Raw genomic sequence first — 25,635 nt, forward strand, 5'->3', positions numbered from 1 at the left:
ATGAGGAGGAGGCGGAGCTTTGAGGTCAGTGAGCGTGAAGGACCACCTGCTCATAAAGTCAGAGCAGAAGATCGGGATTCAATCTTCTCTATTGTTTCCAGGACTTTTCCAAAACTTCTCAAGGCCTGGAAATAAATGTTTTCAAATTCCATAACATTTCCAGTTTTCATGACCGTACGAACCCTGAACTGTGTTTAGTGACACCCTGTAGCGACAGGAATGGACTAAATTTAACCCTGTACTTACACCAGAGTCTCCAGTCTGTAGTCTGGATTCTTCTGAAGGTCACTCAGCAGCTTCACTCCTGAATCCTGCAGCTCGTTGGAGTCCAGGTTCAGCTCTCTCAGATGGGAGGGGTTGGATTTCAGAGCTGAGGCCAGAGAAGAACAGCTGATCTCTGACAAACTGCAGCTCCTCAAACTGAATAAAGAATAAAAGATGTGAATAAAAAGAATGATCAATCAGATGATAACATAACAACATAACTAGGTCCAATAAGTGAGTGTGTCCCTAAAATAAGTAGAGAGACTTTGTCATTCTGTTATTGTGGATCATTCAAATGTCAGCTTTCTACAGACATCATCCAAACATTCATACAGCTGTTCATGTCAATAAAGACACCAACATGTTACTGACCTCAGTCAAGATTGAAACTTCTTTTTTTTGGGGGGGGGCTTTTTGTGCCTTTATTGTAGATATAGGATAGTGGATAGAGTCGGAAATCAGGGAAAGAAGTCATTTAAGGATACCTTTCTGATAGAACAGGACAGCTGTCATTAAAAGTAACACATGAACACCAAGATTCCTTCAAGTGTTTGTGTCGGCGTCCGTCTGCCCGCGCACCTCCCACCCCCCCAAAGCTGTAAACCAAGGGGAAACACTGTATATATTTTTTTTTTTGATGCATTAATGTGTCCCTCATTTTGTTGTCACTGCCACAGCTGGAGCTAATCATACTTGAGTAGCGGTAATTGAGTAATATAAATGTCTTTTCTTTATTTATTTATTTACATAGGATATATAGGTGTATACCTTGAGAATTCACAGGGCATATATTAAAGATATTTTTGACAAATAGTGTATTCATCCTATTTTGCATTATAAATCTGAATCTAAGAAGTAACTAGCAAACAATTTTAAGATTTATATTAATTCAGTGGATTAAGAAGAACAAGAATGCTTTTTTAAAATGTGTACAGAACTTAAGTATTGTAGCCTACCTTATAACTTTCACCCACTCAGTCGTTAAAAGTAAACTAGTGCTAGCATGTTAAGCTAATATAACATGTAAGAATTGTGTCATCAAACGGTCCAGTTTAAAGGTGATTCATGTCGTGGTGCTCTGTGTGGGTAATGTGTTGTGTCACGTGTTGTCGTGACGCGCGTTCCTAACGGAGTGTGTCCGGTAGCGCAGCACTCGGTGACTGTCTGCTCTACCTGCACGTAACAAAACTTTAACGGTAAACTCCGTCATGTTACGGATTATCATTCTCCGGTATTTCACTTTGGACGGGTAAATAAATTGCGCACCGAAACAAAACAAGTCCGGACATGACGGGCGGTGCACACTGATGTTCTCAATAAAAGCCTCCTATACACCGAGCCGACTTCACGTCGGAGATAAAAGTTCTGACTGTAGCCTACATTGAAATGCCACACTGATGCAAAACTACACTTTTGTTACAGGTATCAGATAAATGCCTGACATAAAAAACAGCAGTTTGCACGTGAAAGTCTGTCACTAACCCACATTCTGCTTGACTTTTTTTTGTCTCATCGACACCAACTAAAAATATTATATTACAATTGTGAAATCGACAGAAATCCGTCATAGCGACGGAGAACTTTAATCCCTGTGTGTGTGTGTGTGTGTGTGTGTGTGTGTGTGTGTGTGTGTACTTCATAATAAAATATACATCAGTTCAGATAATCTTGTGTCTTCAGTTTTGAACATTTAATAAATATCAGAAACTTTAAAAACTTAAAGAACTCCATTTAAACTATTTCAGTAAAAATCAGATTTTTTTATGATGCAGATTTAAACAAGAAAATAAACATGAACAGCATTCAATCTAAAACTTCATGGACATCAGAAACATGTGAACATGAAAATATTTCAGCTGATAATCAAACACATGAGATGTAAAACAGAAACAGAGAAGAAGAGAACTGACCTCAGATACTCCAGTCTACAGTTTGGACTCTGCAGAAAACCACTCAGCAGCTTCACTCCTGAATCCTGCAGCTTGTTGGAGTCCAGGTACAGATATCTGAGATGGGAGGGCTGGGACTTCAGAGCTGAGGCCAGAGAAGAACAGCTGATCTCTGACAAACTGCAGCGACTCAATCTGAATAAAGAATAAAAGATGTGAATAAAAAGAATGATCAATCAGATGATAACATAACAACATAACTAGGTCCAATAAGTGAGTGTGTCCCTAAAATAAGTAGAGAGACTTTGTCATTCTGTTATTGTGGATCATTCAAATGTCAGCTTTCTACAGACATCATCCAAACATTCATACAGCTGCAGGCCAGGTTACATGTAATATTAACAAAGATGATGGATATTGACAGACAAAATGCCACTGACCCCTCCGAGAATTTAGTGAAAAAATGGCATGACCTGCAGGTAGAATTAGATCTCCTTACAACAACTGATGCGGAGCGACTTCTAGTACATACTCGCGCTCGTTATTATGAACATGGCGACAAGCCAAGTAGGCTCCTGGCCCATCAACTGAAACGCCAAACCACCTCTCGATTAATTCCACAAATCAAGGACTCTGGCGACCTTGTCTCTGACCCCACATCTATTAATGACATTTTTAAGAAGTTTTATTCCTCTCTTTATCAATCAGAATCATCATCGGACATGGCAGAAATGATTTATTTTCTCCAGAATCTTGACATCCCCACAGTCGATCCTGTTACCTCTAATGGGCTTGATGCGCCTTTAAATTTGGAAGAACTTATGTCCTATATCAAATCAATGCAAAATAATAAAGCGCCCGGCCCAGACAGATTAGCATTCAAGTTTTTTTAAAGAAATGTATGAAGAAATTAGCCCCTATCCTCATTTCTGTTTATAATGAGTCTTTTGAATGTGGTTTGTTGCCCCCACTCTAACCCAGGCGTCCATATCTCTTCTTTTGAAAAAGGGTAAGGACCCTACGTCTTGTACCTCTTATAGACCTCTGTCACTTCTTAATGTTGACAGTAAGATTTTGGCTAAAGTATTAGCAACTCGTCTTGAAAAGGTCCTTCCTGTAATCATATCAGAGGAACAAAATGGCTTCATTAAAGGGTGTCAGCTGTTTTTCAATGTCCGAACACTTTTGAAGTGTGTGTGTGAGTGTGTGTGTGTGTGTGTGTGTGTGTGTGTGTGTGTACTTCATAATAAAATATATATCAGTTCAGATAATCTTGTGTCTTCAGTTTTGAACATTTAATAAATATCAGAAACTTTAAAAACTTAAAGAACTCCATTTAAACTATTTCAGTAAAAATCAGATTTTTTTTATGATGCAGATTCAAACAAGAAAATAAACATGAACAGCATTCAATCTAAAACTTCATGGACATCAGAAACATGTGAACATGAAAATGTTTCAGCTGATAATCAAACACATGAGATGTAAAACAGAAACAGAGAAGAAGAGAACTGACCTCAGATACTCCAGTCTACAGTTTGGACTCTGCAGAAAACCACTCAGCAGCTTCACTCCTGAATCCTGCAGCTTGTTGGAGTCCAGGTACAGATATCTGAGATGGGAGGGGTTGGACTTCAGAGCTGAGGCCAGAGAAGAACAGCTGATCTCTGACAAACTGCAGCCACTCAAACTGAATAAAGAATAAAAGATGTGAATAAAAAGAATGATCAATCAGATGATAACATAACAACATAACTAGGTCCAATAAGTGAGTGTGTCCTTAAAATAAGTAGAGAGACTTTGTCATTCTGTTATTGTGGATCATTCAAATGTCAGCTTTCTACAGACATCATCCAAACATTCATACAGCTGCAGGCCAGGTTACATGTAATATTAACAAAGATGATGGATATTGACAGACAAAATGCCACTGACCCCTCCGAGAATTTAGTGAAAAAATGGCATGACCTGCAGGTAGAATTAGATCTCCTTACAACAACCGATGCGGAGCGACTTCTAGTACATACTCGCGCTCGTTATTATGAACATGGCGACAAGCCAAGTAGGCTCCTGGCCCATCAACTGAAACGCCAAACCACCTCTCGATTAATTCCACAAATCAAGGACTCTGGCAACCTTGTCTCTGACCCCACATCTATTAATGACATTTTTAAGAAGTTTTATTCCTCTCTTTATCAATCAGAATCATCATCGGACATGGCAGAAATGATTTATTTTCTCCAGAATCTTGACATCCCCACAGTCGATCCTGTTACCTCTAATGGGCTTGATGCGCCTTTAAATTCGGAAGAACTTATGTCCTATATCAAATCAATGCAAAATAATAAAGCGCCCGGCCCAGACGGATTACCATTCAAGTTTTTTTTAAAGAAATGTATGAAGAAATTAGCCCCTATCCTCATTTCTGTTTATAATGAGACTTTTGAATGTGGTTTGTTGCCCCCACTCTAACCCAGGCGTCCATATCTCTTCTTTTGCAGAAGGGTAAGGACCCTACATCTTGTACCTCTTATAGACCTCTGTCACTTCTTAATGTTGACAGTAAGATTTTGGCTAAAGTATTAGCAACTCGTCTTGAAAAGGTCCTTCCTGTAATCATATCAGAGGAACAAAATGGCTTCATTAAAGGGTGTCAGCTGTTTTTCAATGTCCGAACACTTTTGAATCTCATTTTCTCTCAACATTCTGCATCAATAGTTATTTTGATCTACGTCGCAAAAGCGTTCAATTGGGTAGAGTGGCATTATCTTTTTGAAGCTCTACAGAAGTTTGGCTTTGGGCAAAGGTTTATCTCTTGGATTCGTCTCCTGTATACCTCTCCCCAGGCTAGCGTCCATACGAATAATATCAGATCTACTTATTTCACACTGTCACGTGGCACTAGACAGGGCTGTCCCCTCTCGCCTCTACTTTTTGCTTTGGCTATAGAGCCCCTGTCGATTGCGTTAAGATCTCCCCCTCAATTTTACCGTATCCCTCGTTCTGGCATTGAATTAAAACTGTCGCTTTGTGCGGACGACCTTCTTTTATATGTATTAGATCTGCTGACTAGCATTCCACATATTTCATCTATCCTGGAGAGATTTGGCGCTTTTTCAGGCTATAAAGTCAATCTCCTTAAGAGTGAATGTTATCTTATTAATTCTTTAGCTCTAGCACTAAACCAGTCTGATATTCCCTTCAAGATCAGCCACTCAGGGTTTAAGTATTTGGGGATTAACGTGACCCGCACTTTACCATCCCTCTATTCTGCCAATTTGTCTCCCCTGCTCGCCCAGGCTGCGGCAGATTTCCAAAGGTGGAAGTCTCTCCCTTTATCATCGGTAGGTAAAATTAATGCAGTGAAGATGAACGTCTTACCCAGATGTATTTTTCTATTTCAGTATACTCCCTTATTTTTGCCAAAACTCTCTTCTCTTTTTCCATGTTATCATTCTCTTCCCATCAACCAACCATGGGATGATATTCTGACATTGAAACCTCATCAGAAATCACTGGTATCTAAGATCTATGATAAACTCATGGCTCTTGATAATCATTCAACTGACAAAACTAAAAAAGATTGGGAGCATGAGCTTGGGGCAAATTTGACTGATGAATGGTGAGAAAAAGCTGTGCATTGTATACGTTCGATGACTCCTTGTGCCAGACGCCAGCTTATACAATTTAAGGTATTGCACTGAGTCCATTTCAGAAAATCTCAACTATCTGAAATATATCCTACTATATCGGACCAGTGTGACAGATGCCATGCCTCCCCCTGTAATTTGAGTCATATGTTCTATTTTTGTCCCAGACTGCACAAATTCTGGACAGACTTTTCTACCATTTTGACAAAGGTTTTGGGAGCCCAGATAAAGGTGGACCCCTTTATTGGGCTGTCGCTTCAACAGCTTCAAATCAACTCCCTACAATCAGAAATATTAGCTTTTACTACCCTTCTAGCAAGACCTCGCATTTTATTCCTCTGGAAGTCTCCTAAACCCCCATCTATATCTCTCTGGTTTTAAGGACTTTATATTCTTTCTTAAATTAGAGAAAATCAGTTTGACAGTGAAAGTCTGTTCTGATAAGTTCTCTAGAAAATTGGAATCCTTTCATTAACTACTTTAAGTCCTTACCAACCTTGCCCCTGGACTATATCATCCCCCTATTATTTTATTTTTCATCTTTCTGATGTAATTATCTTCAGTGTGATTGTATTTTATATTTTATTTTATTTTTTCAAAGCAATTTATCTGGTATTACTTATTGATATTTACTTACATTTTTCTTTGTTTGTTTTTGTTTACTTTTCACCGGACTGTCTGTCTGTGAGGCTGTGTGTGTGTGTGTGTGTGTGTGTGTGTGTGTGTGTGTGCTTCATAATAAAATATATATCAGCTCAGATAATCTTGTGTCTTCAGTTTTGAACATTTAATAAATATCAGAAACTTTAAAAACTTAAAGAACTCCATTTAAACTATTTCAGTAAAAATCTGTTTTTTTATGATGCAGATTCAAACAAGAAAATAAACATGAACAGCATTCAATCTAAAACTTCATGGATGTCAGAAACATGTGAACATGAAAATGTTTCAGCTGATAATCAAACACATGAGATGTAAAACAGAAACAGAGAAGAAGAGAACTGACCTCAGAATCTCCAGTCTACAGTTTGGACTCTGCAGAAAACCACTCAGCAGCTTCACTACTGAATCCTGCAGCTCGTTGTTACTCAGGTTCAGATATCTGAGATGGGAGGGGTTGGACTTCAGAGCTGAGGCCAGAGAAGAACAGCTGATCTCTGACAAACTGCAGATCCACAAACTGAATAAAGAATAAAAGATGTGAATAAAAAGAATGATCAATCAGATGATAACATAACAACATAACTAGGTCCAATAAGTGAGTGTGTCCCTAAAATAAGTAGAGAGACTTTGTCATTCTGTTATTGTGGATCATTCAAATGTCAGCTTTCTACAGACATCATCCAAACATTCATACAGCTGCAGGCCAGGTTACATGTAATATTAACAAAGATGATGGATATTGACAGACAAAATGCCACTGACCCCTCCGAGAATTTAGTGAAAAAATGGCATGACCTGCAGGTAGAATTAGATCTCCTTACAACAACCGATGCGGAGCGACTTCTAGTACATACTCGCGCTCGTTATTATGAACATGGCGACAAGCCAAGTAGGCTCCTGGCCCATCAACTGAAACGCCAAACCACCTCTCGATTAATTCCACAAATCAAGGACTCTGGCAACCTTGTCTCTGACCCCACATCTATTAATGACATTTTTAAGAAGTTTTATTCCTCTCTTTATCAATCAGAATCATCATCGGACATGGCAGAAATGATTTATTTTCTCCAGAATCTTGACATCCCCACAGTCGATCCTGTTACCTCTAATGGGCTTGATGCGCCTTTAAATTTGGAAGAACTTATGTCCTATATCAAATCAATGCAAAATAATAAAGCGCCCGGCCCAGACGGATTACCATTCAAGTTTTTTTTTAAGAAATGTATGAATAAATTAGCCCCTATCCTCATTTCTGTTTATAATGAGACTTTTGAATGTGGTTTGTTGCCCCTACTGTAACCCAGGCGTCCTTATCTCTTCTTTTGCAGAAGGGTAAGGACCCTACATCTTGTACCTCTTATAGACCTCTGTCACTTCTTAATGTTGACAGTAAGATTTTGGCTAAAGTATTAGCAACTCGTCTTGAAAAGGTCCTTCCTGTAATCATATCAGAGGAACAAAATGGCTTCATTAAAGGGTGTCAGCTGTTTTTCAATGTCCGAACACTTTTGAATCTCATTTTCTCTCAACATTCTGCTTCAATCCCCGAAATAGTTATTTCGATCTACGTCGCAAAAGCGTTCAATTGGGTAGAGTGGCATTATCTTTTTGAAGCTCTTCAAAAGTTTTGGCTTTGGGCAAAGGTTTATCTCTTGGATTCGTCTCCTGTACACCTCTCCCCAGGCTAGCGTCCATACGAATAATATCAGATCTACTTATTTCACACTGTCACGTGGCACTAGACAGGGCTGTCCCCACTCGCCTGTACTTTTTGCTTTGGCTATAGAGCCCCTGTCGATTGCGTGAAGATCTCCCCCTCAATTTTGCCGTATCCCTCGTTCTGGCATTGAATTAAAACTGTTGCTTTGTGCGGACGACCTTCTTTTATATGTATTAGATCCGCTGACTAGCATTCCACATATTTCATCTATCCTGGAGAGATTTGGCGCTTTTTCAGGCTATAAAGTCAATCTCCTTAAGAGTGAATGTTATCTTATTAATTCTTTAGCTCTAGCACTAAACCAGTCTGATATTCCCTTCAAGCTCAGCCACTCAGGGTTTAAGTATTTGGGGATTAACGTGACCCGCACTTTACCATCCCTCTATTCTGCCAATTTGTCTCCCCTGCTCGCCCAGGCTGCGGCAGATTTCCAAAGGTGGAAGTCTCTCCCTTTATCATCGGTAGGTAAAATTAATGCAGTGAAGATGAACGTCTTACCCAGATGTATTTTTCTATTTCAGTATGCTCCCTTATTTTTGCCAAAACTCTCTTCTCTTTTTCCATGTTATCATTCTCTTCCCATCAACCAACCATGGGATGATATTCTGACATTGAAACCTCATCAGAAATCACTGGTATCTAAGATCTATGATAAACTCATGGCTCTTGATAATCATTCAACTGACAAAACTAAAAAAGATTGGGAGCATGAGCTTGGGGCAAATTTGACTGATGAATGGTGGGAAAAAGCTGTGCATTGTACACGTTCAATGACTCCTTGTGCCAGACTCCAGCTTATACAATTTAAGGTATTGCACTGAGTCCATTTCAGAAAATCTCAACTATCTGAAATATATCCTACTATATCGGACCAGTGTGACAGATGCCATGCCTCCCCCTGTAATTTGAGTCATATGTTCTATTTTTGTCCCAGACTGCACAAATTCTGGACAGACCTTTCTACCATTTTGACAAAGGTTTTGGGAGCCCAGATAAAGGTGGACCCCTTTATTGGGCTGTCGCTTCAACAGCTTCAAATCAACTCCCTACAATCAGAAATATTAGCTTTTACTACCCTTCTAGCAAGACCTTGCATTTTATTCCTCTGGAAGTCTCCTAAACCCCCATCTATATCTCTCTGGTTTTAAGGACTTTATATTCTTTCTTAAATTAGAGAAAATCAGTTTGACAGTGAAAGTCTGTTCTGATAAGTTCTCTAGAAAATTGGAATCCTTTCATTAACTACTTTAAGTCCTTACCAACCTTGCCCCTGGACTATATCATCCCCCTATTATTTTATTTTTCATCTTTCTGATGTAATTATCTTCAGTGTGATTGTATTTTATATTTTATTTTATTTTTTCAAAGCAATTTATCTGGTTTTACTTATTGATATTTACTTACCTTTTTCTTTGTTTGTTTTTGTTTACTTTTCACCGGACTGTCTGTCTGTGAGGGAGTGTGTGTGTATGTGTGTGTGTGTGTGTGTGTGTGTGTGTGTGTGTGTGTGTGTGTGTACTTCATAATAAAATATACATCAGTTCAGATAATCTTGTGTCTTCAGTTTTGAACATTTAATAAAAATTAGAAACTTTAAAAACTTAAAGAACTCCATTTAAACTATTTCAGTAAAAATCAGATTTTTTTATGATGCAGATTCAAACAAGAAAATAAACATGAACAGCATTCAATCTAAAACTTCATGGACATCAGAAACATGTGAACATGAAAATGTTTCAGCTGATAATCAAACACATGAGATGTAAAACACAAACAGAGAAGAAGAGAACTGACCTCAGAGTCTCCAGTCTACAGTTTGGACTCTGCAGAAAACCACTCAGCAGCTTCACTCCTGAATCCTGCAGCTTGTTCTTATCCAGGTACAGACATCTCAGATGGGAGGGGTTGGACTTCAGAGCTAACACCAGAGAAGAACAGCTGATCTCTGACAAACTGCAGCCACTCCATCTGAATAAAGAATAAACGAACAAGCATTAAAGACATTGGTAAGGTAAGGTTACTTTATTGGTACCCGTAGGTAGACTCAGTGAGTGAGTCAGCCTCCTTTTAAACACAAACGACAGCACAGGACAAAACATGATGAAGTGATAATAATAGCTTTATTTATATAGCACCTTTAAAAACAAATGTTTACAAAGTGCTGTGACAGACAAAGCAAATACAGCAACACAACAACAGAACAGAGATCAACAGAGGGGCCAAACAGAGAGGGAAAAATTTTAAAAATGCAAATAACAGGAATAGGACAGATTCAACAGGCAGGTATGGAGAGGCAGTTCAGTACAATGAATGAATATTAGTTTAAAATCTACCGGGAGAGAACAAAATTAAAATTGAGGGAGAGTGAGACGACATCACATCACAGGCTGTAAACAAAGAATGAAGATATAAAGAAGGGATAAACAGGACTTTGGTTAAATGAATAAAGCAACAGAGAGCTGAAGAGTTAAACCATAAAAGGACTAGGAATTTAGAAAGACTAAGAGAAGTAAAATAAATACAGGAAGGGATATATTTAAAGGCTAAAACATTTAAAGAAGAGAAAGATAAAAAGGTTAAAAGCAATAAAATTAATAAAAGGAAGGTATACATTTAAAGGCTAAAACATTTAAAGAAGAGAAAGATAAAAAGGTTAAAAGCAATAAAATTAATAAAAGGAAGGGCTATATCTTTAAAGGAGAAATCACAACAGTGCTCAATACTTAATAGAAAAGCCTGTCAGAAAAAAACAAGATAAAGCAACCCATCGAAAGAATAAAAAAAAACAAGATAAAAATAAGAATATACCATCAATAAAGTGAAGTAATAGCAAGATAAGAATAAGAATTCACCACCGATCACTAAAGCATGGAGAGTAAAAGCATGGTAGGAATGAGCCATCAGTAAAAACAAGATAAAAAGTGCAGAGATCAATAAATATACTTAAAATGCTCCTAAAACATGGCTGCTGCATTATATCTTGTTCATCTCACTGATTGCTGCTGGGATTAAAGCTGTTTCTGAATCTCTTTGTTTTTCAGGGTTTTACTTTCTACCCACGTCCTGATGGGAGGAGCTGAAATTGAACATTTAACGGGTGGGAGGAGTCGTCTTTTAAAATGGAGCCGGATATCCTCTGTACCTGTCCGATGTTCAGGGATTCTGGATTTAGCTGTGACTCTCTAATCAGCCTACTGGACCTTTTCACTATTTGATTAAAGCGGTTTTTGATTTTAAGAGACAGGATCCCAAACCATGACACCAACACCTCTGAACTTTACTCGCAAAACAGAAAATCTACCCGCATTTGGCTCTTGGGGGCTATTAATTTCAGACCCTGCATACATCTGTGTATGTATGTAAAAGAGGATGGTTAAACATGGTCACACAACTGGTTTGTTCTGAGCCACAACTTCCGATGAGCCTTAAAAGTGGAAAAGCTTGGACATTACCTGACTGAGAGAGGTAGGCTGTTCCATAATGGGCTTCCTTTGAACGACAAAAGATTTTGACCAAACACGGAACGTCTGAGGGGAAGGGGGGCAGTCACCTGGTAAAGGGTTAATGGACTTGAGGTTGTACAGCACTTTTACAGCCTTCTGGCTACTCATAGCGCTTTTAGAGCACGATCTCACTGGCCATCCGTACCGTGCCCAAGCACGCTTCAATGCTAAAGTCCAGTTCGTTTGGCCAGTGTGACCACTCCGTATCGTCCTAGCACGGTACACTTCATGCACGACGGCACATGGCTTAAAATAAGCTGTAAAGTCAGTAAAGTAGCTGTAATGCTCTCTGTGTTTTTCTCTGATGTGCAGACGCGGACTTGACTGCGCGTCTCTCTTTCTCTCTCTCTCGTCCGCCTGTTTGTAAACTGAGCATGCTTCATAATAACATAAAGCGTGCATGTATTGTATTACAACGTTTTGTACAAGAGGTAATCTTGCTTTTTTAGGCACGGTTAGTCCTGGCCAGTATGACCACGGGCCGTGCCGGCCAGTGTGGGGATGGCGCAGCGGGGGGGCAATCGTGCTTGAGTACAGCACGGTACAGATGACCAGTGTGACCGCGCCCTTACACCACATATCACACCTACCCATTCACACACTGCTGGTAGAGGCTGCTGAGTAAAGAGTCCAACAGTATTAACTCATCCATTCATACACATTCACACACTGATGGTAGAGGCTGCTGAGTAAAGAGTCCATCAGTATTAACTCATCCATTCATACACATTCACACACTGATGGTAGAGGCTGCTGAGTGAAGAGTCCATCAGTATTAACTCATCCATTCATACACATTCACACACTGATGGTAGAGGCTGCTGTTTAAAGAGTCCAACAGTATTAACTCATCCATTCATACACATTCACACACTGATGGTAGAGGCTGCTGAGTAAAGAGTCCATCAGTATTAACTCATCCATTCATACACATTCACACACTGATGGTAGAGGCTGCTGAGTAAAGAGTCCATCAGTATTAACTCATACATTCATACACATTCACACACTGATGGTAGAGGCTGCTGTGTAAAGAGTCCATCAGTATTAACTCATCCATTCATACACATGCACACACTGATGGTAGAGGCTGCTGTGTAAAGAGTCCATCAGAAGTAACAAATCTAATTTTGGGGCGGCAGTAGCTCAGTCCATAGGGACTTTGGTTGGGAACTGGAAGTTGTTCTGGTAGCTGGAGAGGTGCCATTGAGCAAGGCACCAAACCCCTCAACCGCTCTGCTGTGCTCCCTGTGTAGTAGTGTGTAGCAGCCCCGCTCTGACATCTCTTCACTAATAACAGAGTGTAAAACCAGAATTTCCCTCAGGGATTAATAAAGTAGATACAATTTTTTTTTTAAAAGAATAATAATTTGTAAAAAATTAAATTAAATTAAAAATAAATTCTTACACATGCATACGCCACTGACGAAGCTGCGGGAGCAATTCAGGGTTAAGTGTCACATCGGACATGTGGCTGCAGGAGTTGGGGATCGAACCCTGAACATTCAAGTTGAGAGATGACTGACTCTACCAACTGAGCCACAGCTTCACGCCCCACAGCCGTCAGTGAGTTGGTTAAGATAGATAAATATAAGGACCAATAGTAGACATGGTCTCCTTCAGGAGCCTTGTAGGGACCACATCAAGCGGGCAAGTCGAAGACTTCATGCCTTTGACCAAATTTTAGTGTATGAGCATATTATGGTGAAAAAATTGAGAGGCGGAAGCTGGAGTGGTCTGTGATTTGATGGTTCTGGGACAAAGTGAGTTGTAATTATTGGTCCGAGATCTGAATTTCCCAATTTTATCAATAGAAAATACTTTAAATTGCCCAGGTGATAAGTGCAGGTTGCTGTTGGTGGGAGGACCAACAAGCCAGTCAAGGGTCTCAAATAAAAGTTTTGTGTTTTGGGTGTTCTAAGAAATGAGGGTGGAAGTAGGTTGCTTTCGCATCCCTGACTGCATCATTGTATATTTTCACAAGTTCTTTCATACACTCATAATAAACATGGAGGTTGGAGGTCTTCCATTAACGCTCCACTTTAAGTGCCTCTCATTTAATGGAGTGAGTTTGATCATTGAGCCATGGGAGGATTCTTGAGGAAGACCTTGAACAGGATATGACAGGGGATACTGAATCTAGTGTTCCTCTGCAGATGTCATTAAAGGAGTTGACCAGATAATCAGTGTGAGGGAGGAATGGCCGATCCGCTGACATAATTGAGAAAGAATATGAAAATGTACTTGCAGTAGTTGAGTTGATGATACAGGAGTGAACTGGAGCAGGTGTGATTTTAGGAGTCACAGGAGCATAAAAGTTAAACCTCTTAACTGTTAATTATAAATATTAATCTATTATATTTCCTGCAAAGTGATACTTCTCACATCAGGTCAGACTTTTAAAAAACCCGCTCATACACTGAGGTTCAATCATTCAAGTGTCGCTCCATTACTAAATAATATTATGTTAATATTAGGGCTGGGCACGTTAACGCGTTATTTTCGCGTTAACTCATTAATTAATTATCGCCAACAATTATTTTATCTCGCATTAACGCAGTTTTTATTATTTATTTTCTTATTGTAAAAGTCTGTTGCTCACTGGCTTTTATTTTACAAAATTCCATCGTGAGCGAGCCTAGTATGTTGCTTACTGCTGCGCATGTCTGCTGCGGCGCTCACAGGAAAGAGGAAACAGTGTTGCCAACTTGGCGACTTTCTCGCTAAATCTGGCGACTTTCCAAACCCCCTTGGCGACTTTTTTTGTCAACAGCTACTAGCGACAAATCTAGCGACTTTTTCTGGTGTTATTGGAGACTTTTTTGGTGTAAGAAACTGACGTGAAAGCACGTATTGCTCTGCAGTTACTGTCCTCAACGAGCAGCTGGTGCTGCCGTGAGCCCCTCCCCCTTCCAAAAGCACTCACAGGCTGTCAGTGTAGCCTCGCGCAGCAGACCCAGCTGCAGTCAGAGAGCAGACCCACACCACTCTGCGTCCAGACTGCAATGAATGCAATAAGCTTTAGTTTTGTATTTATTTGCTTTGATTAAATTGTTTATGTTGAGAAGAACATTTACAATAAAAGTGCACTATACACTACTTTTCAATTCATTATTGGATTTTGCGTATAACAATGCGATTAATCGTGATTAAAACTTTTAATCGTTTCCCAGCCCTAGTTAATATTAATTAAATATGTTAACGTGCTGCGCTCCCCCAGCCTGCGCGTGAGAGAAAGAGACACACAGCGGGAGCGCGCATTTTCATACGGGCAGCGCAGATCTGCCAGGAGGCGGAGATGTGAGTGCAGGAAAACATTCTGTGTTTCTCCTCCTGTATGCCGAACCTTTTTGTGTGTGTATGTGTGTGTGTGAGTCTGACCGGTCAGATGCCGATCTATTAGTGCACACTTAAAATCTATCTATTTCTCGGTTTTCCCAGCAGGTGCATCTTTGATTTAGGGCTGTCCCGAATACCATTTTTTGGGCTCCGGAGCAACAGCAAAAAGTCAAAGAAAGCCAGTTTTCGACCAAAGGTCCCCAGAATTAAGAGGTTCTGGGAATTATCTTCAAGGAACGAAAAGGTTCCTGAGGCCCATAGTTGTTGTTAACGTTTCCACCCCTGCCTGAAGTCCTGGGAAGACTCACAGAGCTGGTGTTAATTATTAGACCCCTAATAAAAGCCTTTAAAGCTTCCCACTTGATACTTGCAGAGGTTTCTGTTGAATTGGTTTCAAAGTATAATTTTATCTGATCATCAAAAAAACGGATAAAACCAGTCAGCCATTTTAACGCCACCAACTGTAGGTACATATCTCACAAAATTTAAGTTTTTACATCATATTAATCTGAACAGAGAAATTAAACCTGTTGTCTTACCTCAGAGTCTCCAGTCTACAGTTTGGACTCTTCAGTCCAGCACACAGCAGCTTCACTCCTGAATCCTGCAGCTTGTTGGAGCTCAGGTCCAGCTCTCTCAGATGGGAGGGGTTGGACATCAGAGCTGAGGCCACGACTTCACAGTGAGTCTCTGACAGTCCACAGTCTGAAAACCTGTCATGACATTAATGTTACATAATATGTTATTTAAAGGAATGTCTTAATATTTTGACATATTCTGATAATCCCTTTACATCAATGGTTCAGCTGATCTGATTTAACTTTTGTTAACATGAAACATGTTAACATGAACATGAAAGGATAGAGAAGGAAACTGGGAAGAGAGTGGGAAATTACATGTGGTAAAGGGCTGAGAGTATGAGGGCTGTCTGCTTGGAGGACGATAGCCTCCGTATATGGGTTAAGTGTGCAAACCACAAAGCCAGTCGGCGCCTCAAACCTGCAGACTTTAAACCTTTGTTTGGTCTTCATCTTGCAGAGGGACAAAAAATGCATTTTTTATTTTTTAATGTCGACAGAATTATCAGAGTAATCTGTCTCTACATTTGAATTTTAGGGGAATTTTACATACTTTAGTAATCCCTGAGGGAAATTGTGTTTTACACTCTGTTATTAAGAGACATATTCTCTAGAGCGGGAGCTTCAAATTTACGGCCCGTGGGCCAAATACAGCCCGACAGCAGGTTTCATCCGGCCTGGGAGACGTTCTGGGAAGAAGGGGAACATTTTGAAAAATATTTGAGTTTTTGTAATAAATGAAAGGGTAACTAAACCCCATATTTTCAGCTGTAAATGAAATGTCATTTGAAGTCGAAGACTTATTCTTATCTATTTGTCTCCTGTAGACTCTCAAATAGAGCACGACCACGGACTTCCATATCCGTATCGTTTTGACTCGTTAGTAGGGGCAGCAACAGCAGAGACAGCTGATGACGTGGACAGTGAGGTGCAGGAGAGGATGGGGGACGTTTCTGACTGGTACACGAGGCCCCCTGGAGGATTTATGGCTTTTCAATTTTAGACAAATAACCACTGTTATACGAGCAGGGTATGTCTGTCTGTGAATGGCTCAGTGCGCATGTGTGTGGGTGGGGGGAGCGAGTGAGGAGAGAGAGAGAACCGGGCGAGTGTGTGTGCAAGAGGCATGTTATGATGCTTGGGACCGGAGCAGAATAAGGAGGAGAAATCAGAGTCACGAGGCTTTTATAGGTTTGGTGATGTAGGCATTCACTCCACACAGCCGTTAGAGTTTTTCAAACTGAAGGGCAGACACTATGCACATTTCTAACACAATATTTCCAATTTCAATACTTCAGTGTTTCCCCTCGGTTTAAAGCGTTGGGGGGGGGGTGGGGACAGGCCGACATGCCGACACGGCGACACAAACACTTGAAGGAATCTTGGTGGTCATGTGTTACTTTTAATGACAGATGTCCTTTTCTATCATAAAGGTATCCTTAAATGACTTCTTTCCCTGATTTCCGACTCTATCCACTATCCTATCTCTACAATAAAGGTCCAAAAAGCCCAAAAATAAATCTTTAAAAAACTTTTACTTGACCTTTGGGGGGGGGGGGGGGGCTGTTGGGAGGGCTGTTGCTAATATAATGGTAGGGGAAACACTGTACTTTGTACTCAAATGTCGAGATTTGGACTTGAATTGATCCATAATACTACTTAATACTCAAATACAAAGGTTTATAGTTGAAAAGAGTGGTTTTAGGGTTTAGTTACTCTTTAAATATTTCAAATACATATTTTCACCTATGCATGGATACACCTCGTTGCTAACAGGTGTATTGAAAATGCCATTGCTGTATGCAATTAGCGTAAGCCGCGATGCTAACGGACTACATGTAAAATGTCATATGCTTATGCTAATTAGTTAGTGTTTAGGGTGTGAAACATGCGGTATCCATTCAAGGCTTTTTGTGATCTGTAAGTACAAAAGTGTTAAATTTTGGAGGCTGAATGTGACTCAGCTTAGCAACAGTATGTAAATTAGTAAGGAATAGTTTAATGCAAGTTATGATAAAAAACATTTCTGTTTAGTTCATTTTAAACTCCTTCGTGGAGTCTCCTGCACAGAGCTTCAGTGATTCATAGAACAGTTAATTAAACTTGGATATAAGCATGTATTAATGTATGTATGAACTTATAAATAAGTACAGTATAAATGTATGCACATATGCATGTTTATATGTATGCATAAATGTAGTTTTGTACGTGGTTATGCATACAAATGCATATACAGTATATGCACAATATTTAGGTAAGTATTAGGGCTGCACCACATTGGGAAAAATTTACATTGTAATATTTCTGTTTCCTGCGATATATATTGCGATATTTTTTTAAAGTTTACTGCTTCACTCTGTTCAGCTGAACTCTCCCTGAAATGATGATTACAGACTCTCACCTGATTGCCTCTGTCTCTCTCTGTCTCTGTGAACGCTGTTTGCGTTTGAAAAGAGTCAAAATGATGTTGATATCCATTAATTATCCATATTGATGAATAATATTTCCTGCAAGTGATTCTTCTCACATCAGGTCAGACTTTTTAATAACGTGCTCATGCACTGAGGTTCAATCATTTAAGTTTCCCTCCGCGACCAAATAATATTAAGGGGATATTTATTAAATATGTTAACGTGCTGCGCCCCTCCAGCATGCGCTCGAGAGAGACACACAGCGGGAGCGAGCACACACATACAGGCTGAGCAGACGCACAATGGCTCACAGAGTTTGTCCTCCTCCTGCGTTTTGACTTTTTTTGTAGTCTTGAGTAATCAGTTGCCAGAGATGTGAATCAATGAAGAGTAATGTTTAGAGACATTTCTAGAACAAGCACAATGCATTTTGTGAAGATGGTCCGCCTTAGAAAAAAAGGGCGATTTCTGCAGGAAGCAAAGCAAACTTTAAGCAATGGATTACTTCGACATTTACCTGTATGACTGTTTCAAGTTTTATGGCAGCTCATGAAATCGTAAGGCAAGGGAAGGAGGACGTGAAATAAACAATAAAATGGGCTATCAGGGCAGGCGCGTCTCACCCGTGGGTGCTGTGGGTGTTGCGACACCACTGAAACGTATTTTCATTCCCCACACTTTTTACCAGTGGAGTCATCTATGAAAACCTATTGGTCAAGTAAGATTCATTAAGTGACAATAAAGCCAATCATATATGTTTGGTTACAGTTAAAGCACGGTAAAGTTAAGTGCATTTAATCCTCCTGTCACTCATCACGGGCTGAGTCAGAGCTCAGAGCTAACAAATGGATACATGCTACATGTAGCATCCTTCTGAAAGAGAGTTAGTCACCCAAACAGCTTTTAAGATAAATCCACCTCACAAATAGGGTTGCCACCTTCCAAGCAGAAAAATAAAGGACACCCTGCAGCGGGGTGCAACTCAGTAGGGGCCTGACCACCACTGGTCCAACGGTGGGGTGGGGCTCGAGTTGTGGTGAATCATGATTTAAAACGTGGTTTTAATGAAGTAATAAGAGTCATACTTAAAGCTTTATTATCACTTTTTTATTCTGAAATAATTTACAAAAACGCAAAACTTCAGTGTAAAGGCAGATACAGTAATGTATGCACAATGAAATGCACCTAACAGGATGTCAGCAGATGATCACTACTAGCTAGGCCTATCTAATTTACAACTTAACTTAAACTTCAAATAAAGTTATTAACTTAACATTAATTCATTCAATATTATTGAAGTGCTTTTGACACTGCTGTAACATAGAGGGGAGGATGACAGATTTTTAATTAAATAAACAGTAAGAATTTAATAGTAGTTCATTTATTCTGTCCTTCTGTCTGTCATTTTTGTTGTTTTCTCATGATGAATGATACTATTAATATGGTTTTGAACTATTTTCTTATTCTATTAATTAAGTGTCTTCTGTCAATATATTGATGTTGTATTGATGATATCTCGCCCAGGCCAAACTGTGAATACAGATTTGGCTAAAATAAATGTCATCTTTTTGTTTTATGTACCGAAAAATGTTCACACTATCCAAACTATACTGGAATAACCTATCTATAAACATGGGAGAAAATATATTAAGTAGGCCTACAATAGTTTCCTTTACATTATATTCATTTTCACAGACACTGTCAAGTGTGCGTCTGTTGGAGGAAGGACAAGTAACTGGACAGTCATAAACCTTAAACAAACATTAATAAAAACGGTTGTCTAAATGAAATGACTTAGCTGTAAACCTCAAGACATGCATCTGAATTAACACCTCTATCAACCATTTAATATTAATTAGTTACTTAATTTAAATGTAAACCCTTAATTAATGTTAACAACAGACCTTTGTTAACTGTTAATGAATGCTTATTATTGTATGAATTAACTATAAATCAAAGGTGCACTATGAAGGTTTGGTAGAGAAATGTGAAAGTTGGAGAATTGTACAGATTCTGTGGTATATGTTCATAACTCTAAACACAAACTGTCCTCAGAGGAACATTACAGTAAAACCGTTACTCTCCTGGTAGCTTTTGAGCTCTAAACAGTGTTCAGTGACCCATTTTGTTCTTTGACTAAAGTTTGTGTATTCAGTTCAGAAAATATAGCATAGAATTATTTAACTTCTCCAACTTTCAAATTTCACTACCAAATCTACATAGTGCACCTTTAATGCTCATCACTGTATTAAGTAATGTTAATAACATATTTATAAAATGTAAAATTATTACACATTAGTTAACTGTTAGTAACCATTAGTTTATGCTTATTACTGTATTAACTAATGTTAATGAATGTACCCTTATTATAAAGTTTAAGCTATAAAAGTGACTGATACTTTTTTTTATATTTCAGTTGAACAGAGATTTTATAGCAGTCTTTCCCACACATAGACAATACTAGGGCGGGCCGCCCAGGTAAATTTGTGGCCGCCCTAGTATATTTCCGACCTGTTTTTTCTATGTTGTTGTTTTTTTTTTTTTTTTTTATCAAAAAATTGCTGCGAGCTTGAGCAGGGGAGAGAGAGCGTGCACGAGTGAGTGCAGGCACGCTCATGGCTCCGTGCAGCAAAACTCCTATCTCGACAGAGAGAAGGTCCGCTGTCCACACACCCCTCTTGTAAATGTACCTTGCGCCAATAAAAACTGAAGCTTCTCATGGCTTCGTTTTAAAAATGTTAATATACAGCTGCTTGCTGCTGATTCTGAACTCCTATAAATAACAGAATATCAAGAGGAACTTTAGAAAACGCTAGAAATACTCCTGGTGTTTGTGTCTGTGGGCGTCCGTGGATAAATTGAACAGATTAAAGTAGTTTGTTGCAAAAAGAAAATTAATTTAGAGGGGAAAACACATTTGATATAAATGCAAACCCAATATTAAAATATACCCTAAGATAAGACTAAGAAAATAAAAAAAGACGATCGTCTGCACCCCCCTTGCGCGTACTCCACCGCCCAGGTACCTCGTCATTCTGTGCGAAACACTGTATAGTATATATATATGAATAAATGAACAGTTTATTTATACTCCTATTTAATCACATCTGGACTTACTTTGCCTTTCTGCAGTTCCTCACAGCTGGAATCAGTCTCAGTCGTCCCTGGTCTGATGAGTTGCACTCCTTCAGGTCCAACTCATCCAGAACCTCCTCTGACATCTGCAGCATGTAGGCCAGAGCAGAGCAGTGGATATCAGAGAGTCTCTCCTCTGATCTGTTCGCTGATTTCAGGAACTCTTGGATCTCCTGATGGACTGAGAGGTCGTTGATCTCCGTCAGACAGTGGAAGATGTTGATGCTTCTGTCAGGAGAGATATCATCACTGTTCATCTCCTTCAGGTTGTTGATGACTCTCTGGATAATTTCTGGACTGTTGTCTGTCTGACCCAGCAGGCCTCCTAAGAGTCTCTGGTTGGACTCCAGAGAGAGGCCATGAAGGAAGCGAACAAACAGGTCCAGGTGACCATTTTTACTTTTCAGGGATTTCTCCATGGCACTTCTCAGGAAGACTTCCAGAGATGAGCTGGGAATTAGAACTTTAAAAATCTTCTTTAAAAAAGTATTTCCAGATGAGTCCCAGAGGTTGATGTCTTTAAGGAAAGCCTTCACTACACCTGTGTTCCTGTTTGTCAAACAGTGGAACATGTAGACTGCAGCCAGGAACTCCTGAACGCTCAGATGAATAAAGCAGTAGACTGTTTTCTGGAGGATCACACAGTCTGTTTTGAAGATCTCTGTACAAACTCCTGAGTAAACAGAGGCCTCTGTGACATCAAGACCACAACGCTCCAGGTCTTCTTTGTAGAACATGATGTTTCCGTCCTCCAGATGTTCAAACGCCAGCCTCCCCAGCTTCAGAAGAACTTCCCTGTCAGATTTGATGAGTTCCTGAGGACTCAATTGATGTTCCCCACCATACTTGTTCTTCTTCCTCTTTGTCTGAACCAGCAGGAAGTGTGAGTACAGGTCAGTCAGGGTCTTGGGCAGCTCTCCTCTCTGTTCTGTGTTCATCATGTGCTCCAGAACTGTGGCAGTGATCCAGCAGAAGACCGGGATTAGACACATGATGTGGAGGCTCCTGGATGTCTTGATGTGTGAGATGATTCTACGGGACAGATATTCATCATCACTGAACCTCCTCCTGAAGTACTCCTCCTTCTGGGCGTCAGTGAAGCCTCGTATTTCTGTTAGCCTGTCAACACATGAAGGAGGGATCTGATTGGCTGCTGCAGGTCGAGAAGTTATCCAGATGAGAGCTGAGGGAAGCAGATTCCCCTTGATGAGGTTTGTCAACAGTATGTTTAACTGTGATTTCTTTGTAACATCAGACACAACCTCCATATTTTTGAAGTCCAATGACGGTCTGCTTTCATCCAGGCCGTCAAAGATGAACAACAGTTTACAGACAGCGAGCGTCTCTGCTGTGACCTTCTGTAATGTTGGATGGAAAACACGGAGCAGCTCAAGAAGACTGTACACCTCATCTCTGATCAAGTTCAGCTCCCTGAATGAAAGCAGGATCACCAGACTGAGGTCTTGGTTCTCTGAGCCCTGTGCCCAGTCCAGAGTGAACTTCTGCACTGAGAAGGTTTTTCCAACACCAGCGACCCCGTTTGTCAGAACCACTCTGATGGGTTTCTGTTGGTCGGGTTGAGCTTCTGTCTTTTGCTTCTGTTGGTCGGGTAAGGCTTTAAAGATGTCCTGACACTTGATTGGAGTCTCATGGAGGGTCTTCTTTTTAGAGTCTGTCTCAAGCTGTCTCACCTCATGTTGGGTGTTCACCTCTTCACTCTGTCCCTCTGTGATGTAGAGCTCAGTGTAGATCCTGTTGAGGAGGGTTCTACTTCCTGTTTCATCACTTCCTTCAGTCACATGTTTACATCTCTTCCTCAGACTGACCTTATGTTCATCTAGAACCTCCTGCAGACCTCTATCTACTGAAAGAGAAGAAACATATCCTGAGACTGGATTAATAAAATGATCAAATAAACAATTTTTTATTATTACACATTAAGCAAACTGCATGACACAAAAACATCCCTGTAATAAATGTGTGCTGCTACAAGAGAAGAAAAAAATATTGAACATAAACTTACAGCAAAAATCTGACTAAATTAAAATGACAAATTTAACTATATTAATGAAAATATTAACAGCAATACCAACAAATGTAATGAATTTTAAAGTGTTGTTTTTAGACACAATGACTTCAGTCTTACTTATTACAGCGCTGGACTTACTGGATATCTGCAGTCCTCGACTTATTTTAGGTCGTTTTCCACACTGGGGACAGGAGGACTCTCCTGATGAAGTAGACTGGTCCCAGTATGAGGTGAGACACTGTCTACAGAACCAGTGTCCACATCTGGTAGAAACTGGATCACTCAGGACGTCCTGACACAAAGCACAGCTGGACAGCTGCTCCTCCACAGAAACAGACCCCTTTGTTATTCTGTGGAGATAAGGGAAAATTAGATTATTACCAGGCATGGGGAATCAAACCCGGTTCTACATTTGTCAAAACCTGAAAATCAACATGTTTATCGATGTCAAATCACTGGTTCACAAACATCCATCACTGATCTATTACATTCTGCTATTGTGACAACCCTTGTTCTTAGAACAAAAAAACAAATTTCTGTAGCTTGATATTTTGGTGATCCAAAAGGATCTCTTACTGTGGATCTGAGGGTCCTGGTTCATTACTGAAGTCTGGATGATGATCTTTAGACCAGTCACTCTTCATAGAGAGACAGCTGGACAGAGGAGACTCTGCTCTGTCCTCCTCTTTGCCCCCTCCATCACTCATCTTCTTATCTGAGGGTCCTGGTTCATTACTGAAGTCTGGATGATGATCTTTAGACCAGTCACTCTTCATAGAGAGACAGCTGGACAGAGGAGACTCTGCTCCGTCCTCCTCTTTGCCCCCTCCATCACTCATCTTCTGATCTCAAAATTTTCTCTAGGACAATAAATGACATCCATGCAGGTAAAACAACCTGAGGACAAGGAAGACATACAGGTAAGATACAAAGAGGAAGACATACAGGTAAGATACAAAGAGGAAGAATGTGTTAAATGGAGATGGTCAAGCCTCTACATCTCAATGCCTACTGTGGTCCTTTTATGTCTTTATTGGAGATACAGGAGTAGAAAAAAATCAGAAATCAGGTATAGAAAGAGTGGGGAATGAGATGTGGGAAAGAACCACAGGTTGGATTAATTGGACGTGCGCAATAACCACTTGGATACCAGCGCCCCCTGAAGTGATCCTTAATGTGACTCTGCCTCTCTTCCCGTCTCCCTTAGTACCTGATCCAACACATCAGTGCAGCTTGTTTGTATCTTAATCTTATTTGTCCGTCTGATCTGACTCCCTGCTTGGTATTTGACCCTGGTCTAGTTTTAGGATTTAATCTAAATGTATTTCAATTATCCTTCCTGTGTCTCTTCAATCCTGCACTGAATAATGACAATAACAAGGTCTTGAATCTTAAACCTCAAACATTAAAGCAATATGTTAATATTTAACAGAAATCATGACCTTTGGACCAACAGTTTTATATCTAGAGGGATATAAAACAAAGTCCTTCATGCCTGTAGGGATCAAACCCCGTCATAAAACCGACCTTTGCTCAGATAGATGTTTTATTGAGGCTGTGTTTAGTGATTACATTTTATTAGGATGCATTATTTTTGAATATCTACTTAGAGGAAGTGGAGAATATCTAGCTTATAAAATTAAATACTGTGGAACATAAGCACTGTTGTCCTCAGGACTTTATTTAATCTGAGAGAAAACCAGTAACGCTGACTGCTAGTTTAGACCGCAGGAGTCATGACAAACATCTCTGATTAAGGACGATTTAGATTTTTAGCTACACAACTTTTACTTGACTTTACTTTTCGAACAAAAGCTGAGAAACAACAAGTACTCCACATTCACAGAGCTGATCGTGTACTGTATCTGATCAGTTTCCTTTGCTTTTCTATTCAAAGTGTATTACTCAATATTAACCTGAGGTTTTAACAGTAAAGTCATAATAATGTTGAATTAAACTCACCCTGTCTCAGAAGTTTGTCCTTCTGCTCTGTCGACTCAAAATGGAGTCTTAGCTCCAACTGACAGAAACTTTCAGTTTTATTGTTTTATTGGAAACCCATATCAGCTCAGAGTTTCTCCTCCCCTTGTTACTAGAAATGAAATGAATGGTTAACCATCATCAGTTCAGGTTTCTTCATGACCCCTCTGCTGAGCTCACAGTAAAATGCATTAATTCACGCTAACTGAGATAGTCAGTCAGAAAACTTAAAAAAGTAAGCTGGGATCACCTACCTTCAGCAATGTTGTGGATGTCAGACGTGTGGAGAAACAGTTCCCAGATGATCCATGATCTGTTCAGATCACCCCGCATGGTACCGGGCAACATGTGATCCATGGATCAGAGGAAAATGTATCAGCATGGTATATATCCCAATTCAATATCTGAGTGAAAAGAAGTCAGTGTTAAAGTTGTTCAGGTGGGCACAAACAGAAAGTAATTTCAGTCTTTTAA

General features: G+C 39.8%; 1 protein-coding gene across 13 annotated transcripts in view; it reads right to left on the reverse strand.

Annotated features, from left to right (window-relative positions):
- The window catches only part of LOC132978626 (NACHT, LRR and PYD domains-containing protein 3-like), a 29,052-nt gene extending 3,838 nt beyond the window's left edge, over window positions 1-25,214 (reverse strand). For 2 of the 13 annotated variants that reach the window (XM_061043863.1, XM_061043862.1), the window contains exons 1-10: window positions 25,144-25,214; window positions 23,758-24,078; window positions 23,320-23,531; window positions 21,135-23,037; window positions 15,568-15,741; window positions 9,981-10,154; window positions 6,810-6,983; window positions 3,670-3,843; window positions 2,175-2,348; window positions 236-420 (exon numbers count right to left, since the gene is read on the reverse strand). In XM_061043863.1, the coding sequence (XP_060899846.1) occupies window positions 243-420; window positions 2,175-2,348; window positions 3,670-3,843; window positions 6,810-6,983; window positions 9,981-10,154; window positions 15,568-15,741; window positions 21,135-23,037; window positions 23,320-23,531; window positions 23,758-24,020 (3,426 nt within the window). In that variant the 5' untranslated portion in view covers window positions 24,021-24,078; window positions 25,144-25,214 and the 3' untranslated portion in view covers window positions 236-242. The remainder of the gene's footprint in view (window positions 1-235; window positions 421-2,174; window positions 2,349-3,669; window positions 3,844-6,809; window positions 6,984-9,980; window positions 10,155-15,567; window positions 15,742-21,134; window positions 23,038-23,319; window positions 23,532-23,757; window positions 24,079-25,143) is intronic. The other 11 variants (XM_061043865.1, XM_061043861.1, XM_061043866.1 and 8 more) reach the window with 11 other exon arrangements.
- Between the last annotated feature and the right edge of the window lie 421 nt (window positions 25,215-25,635).

The sequence above is a fragment of the Labrus mixtus genome, chromosome 8, assembly GCF_963584025.1.
Source record: "Labrus mixtus chromosome 8, fLabMix1.1, whole genome shotgun sequence".
NCBI lineage: Eukaryota > Metazoa > Chordata > Actinopteri > Labriformes > Labridae > Labrus > Labrus mixtus.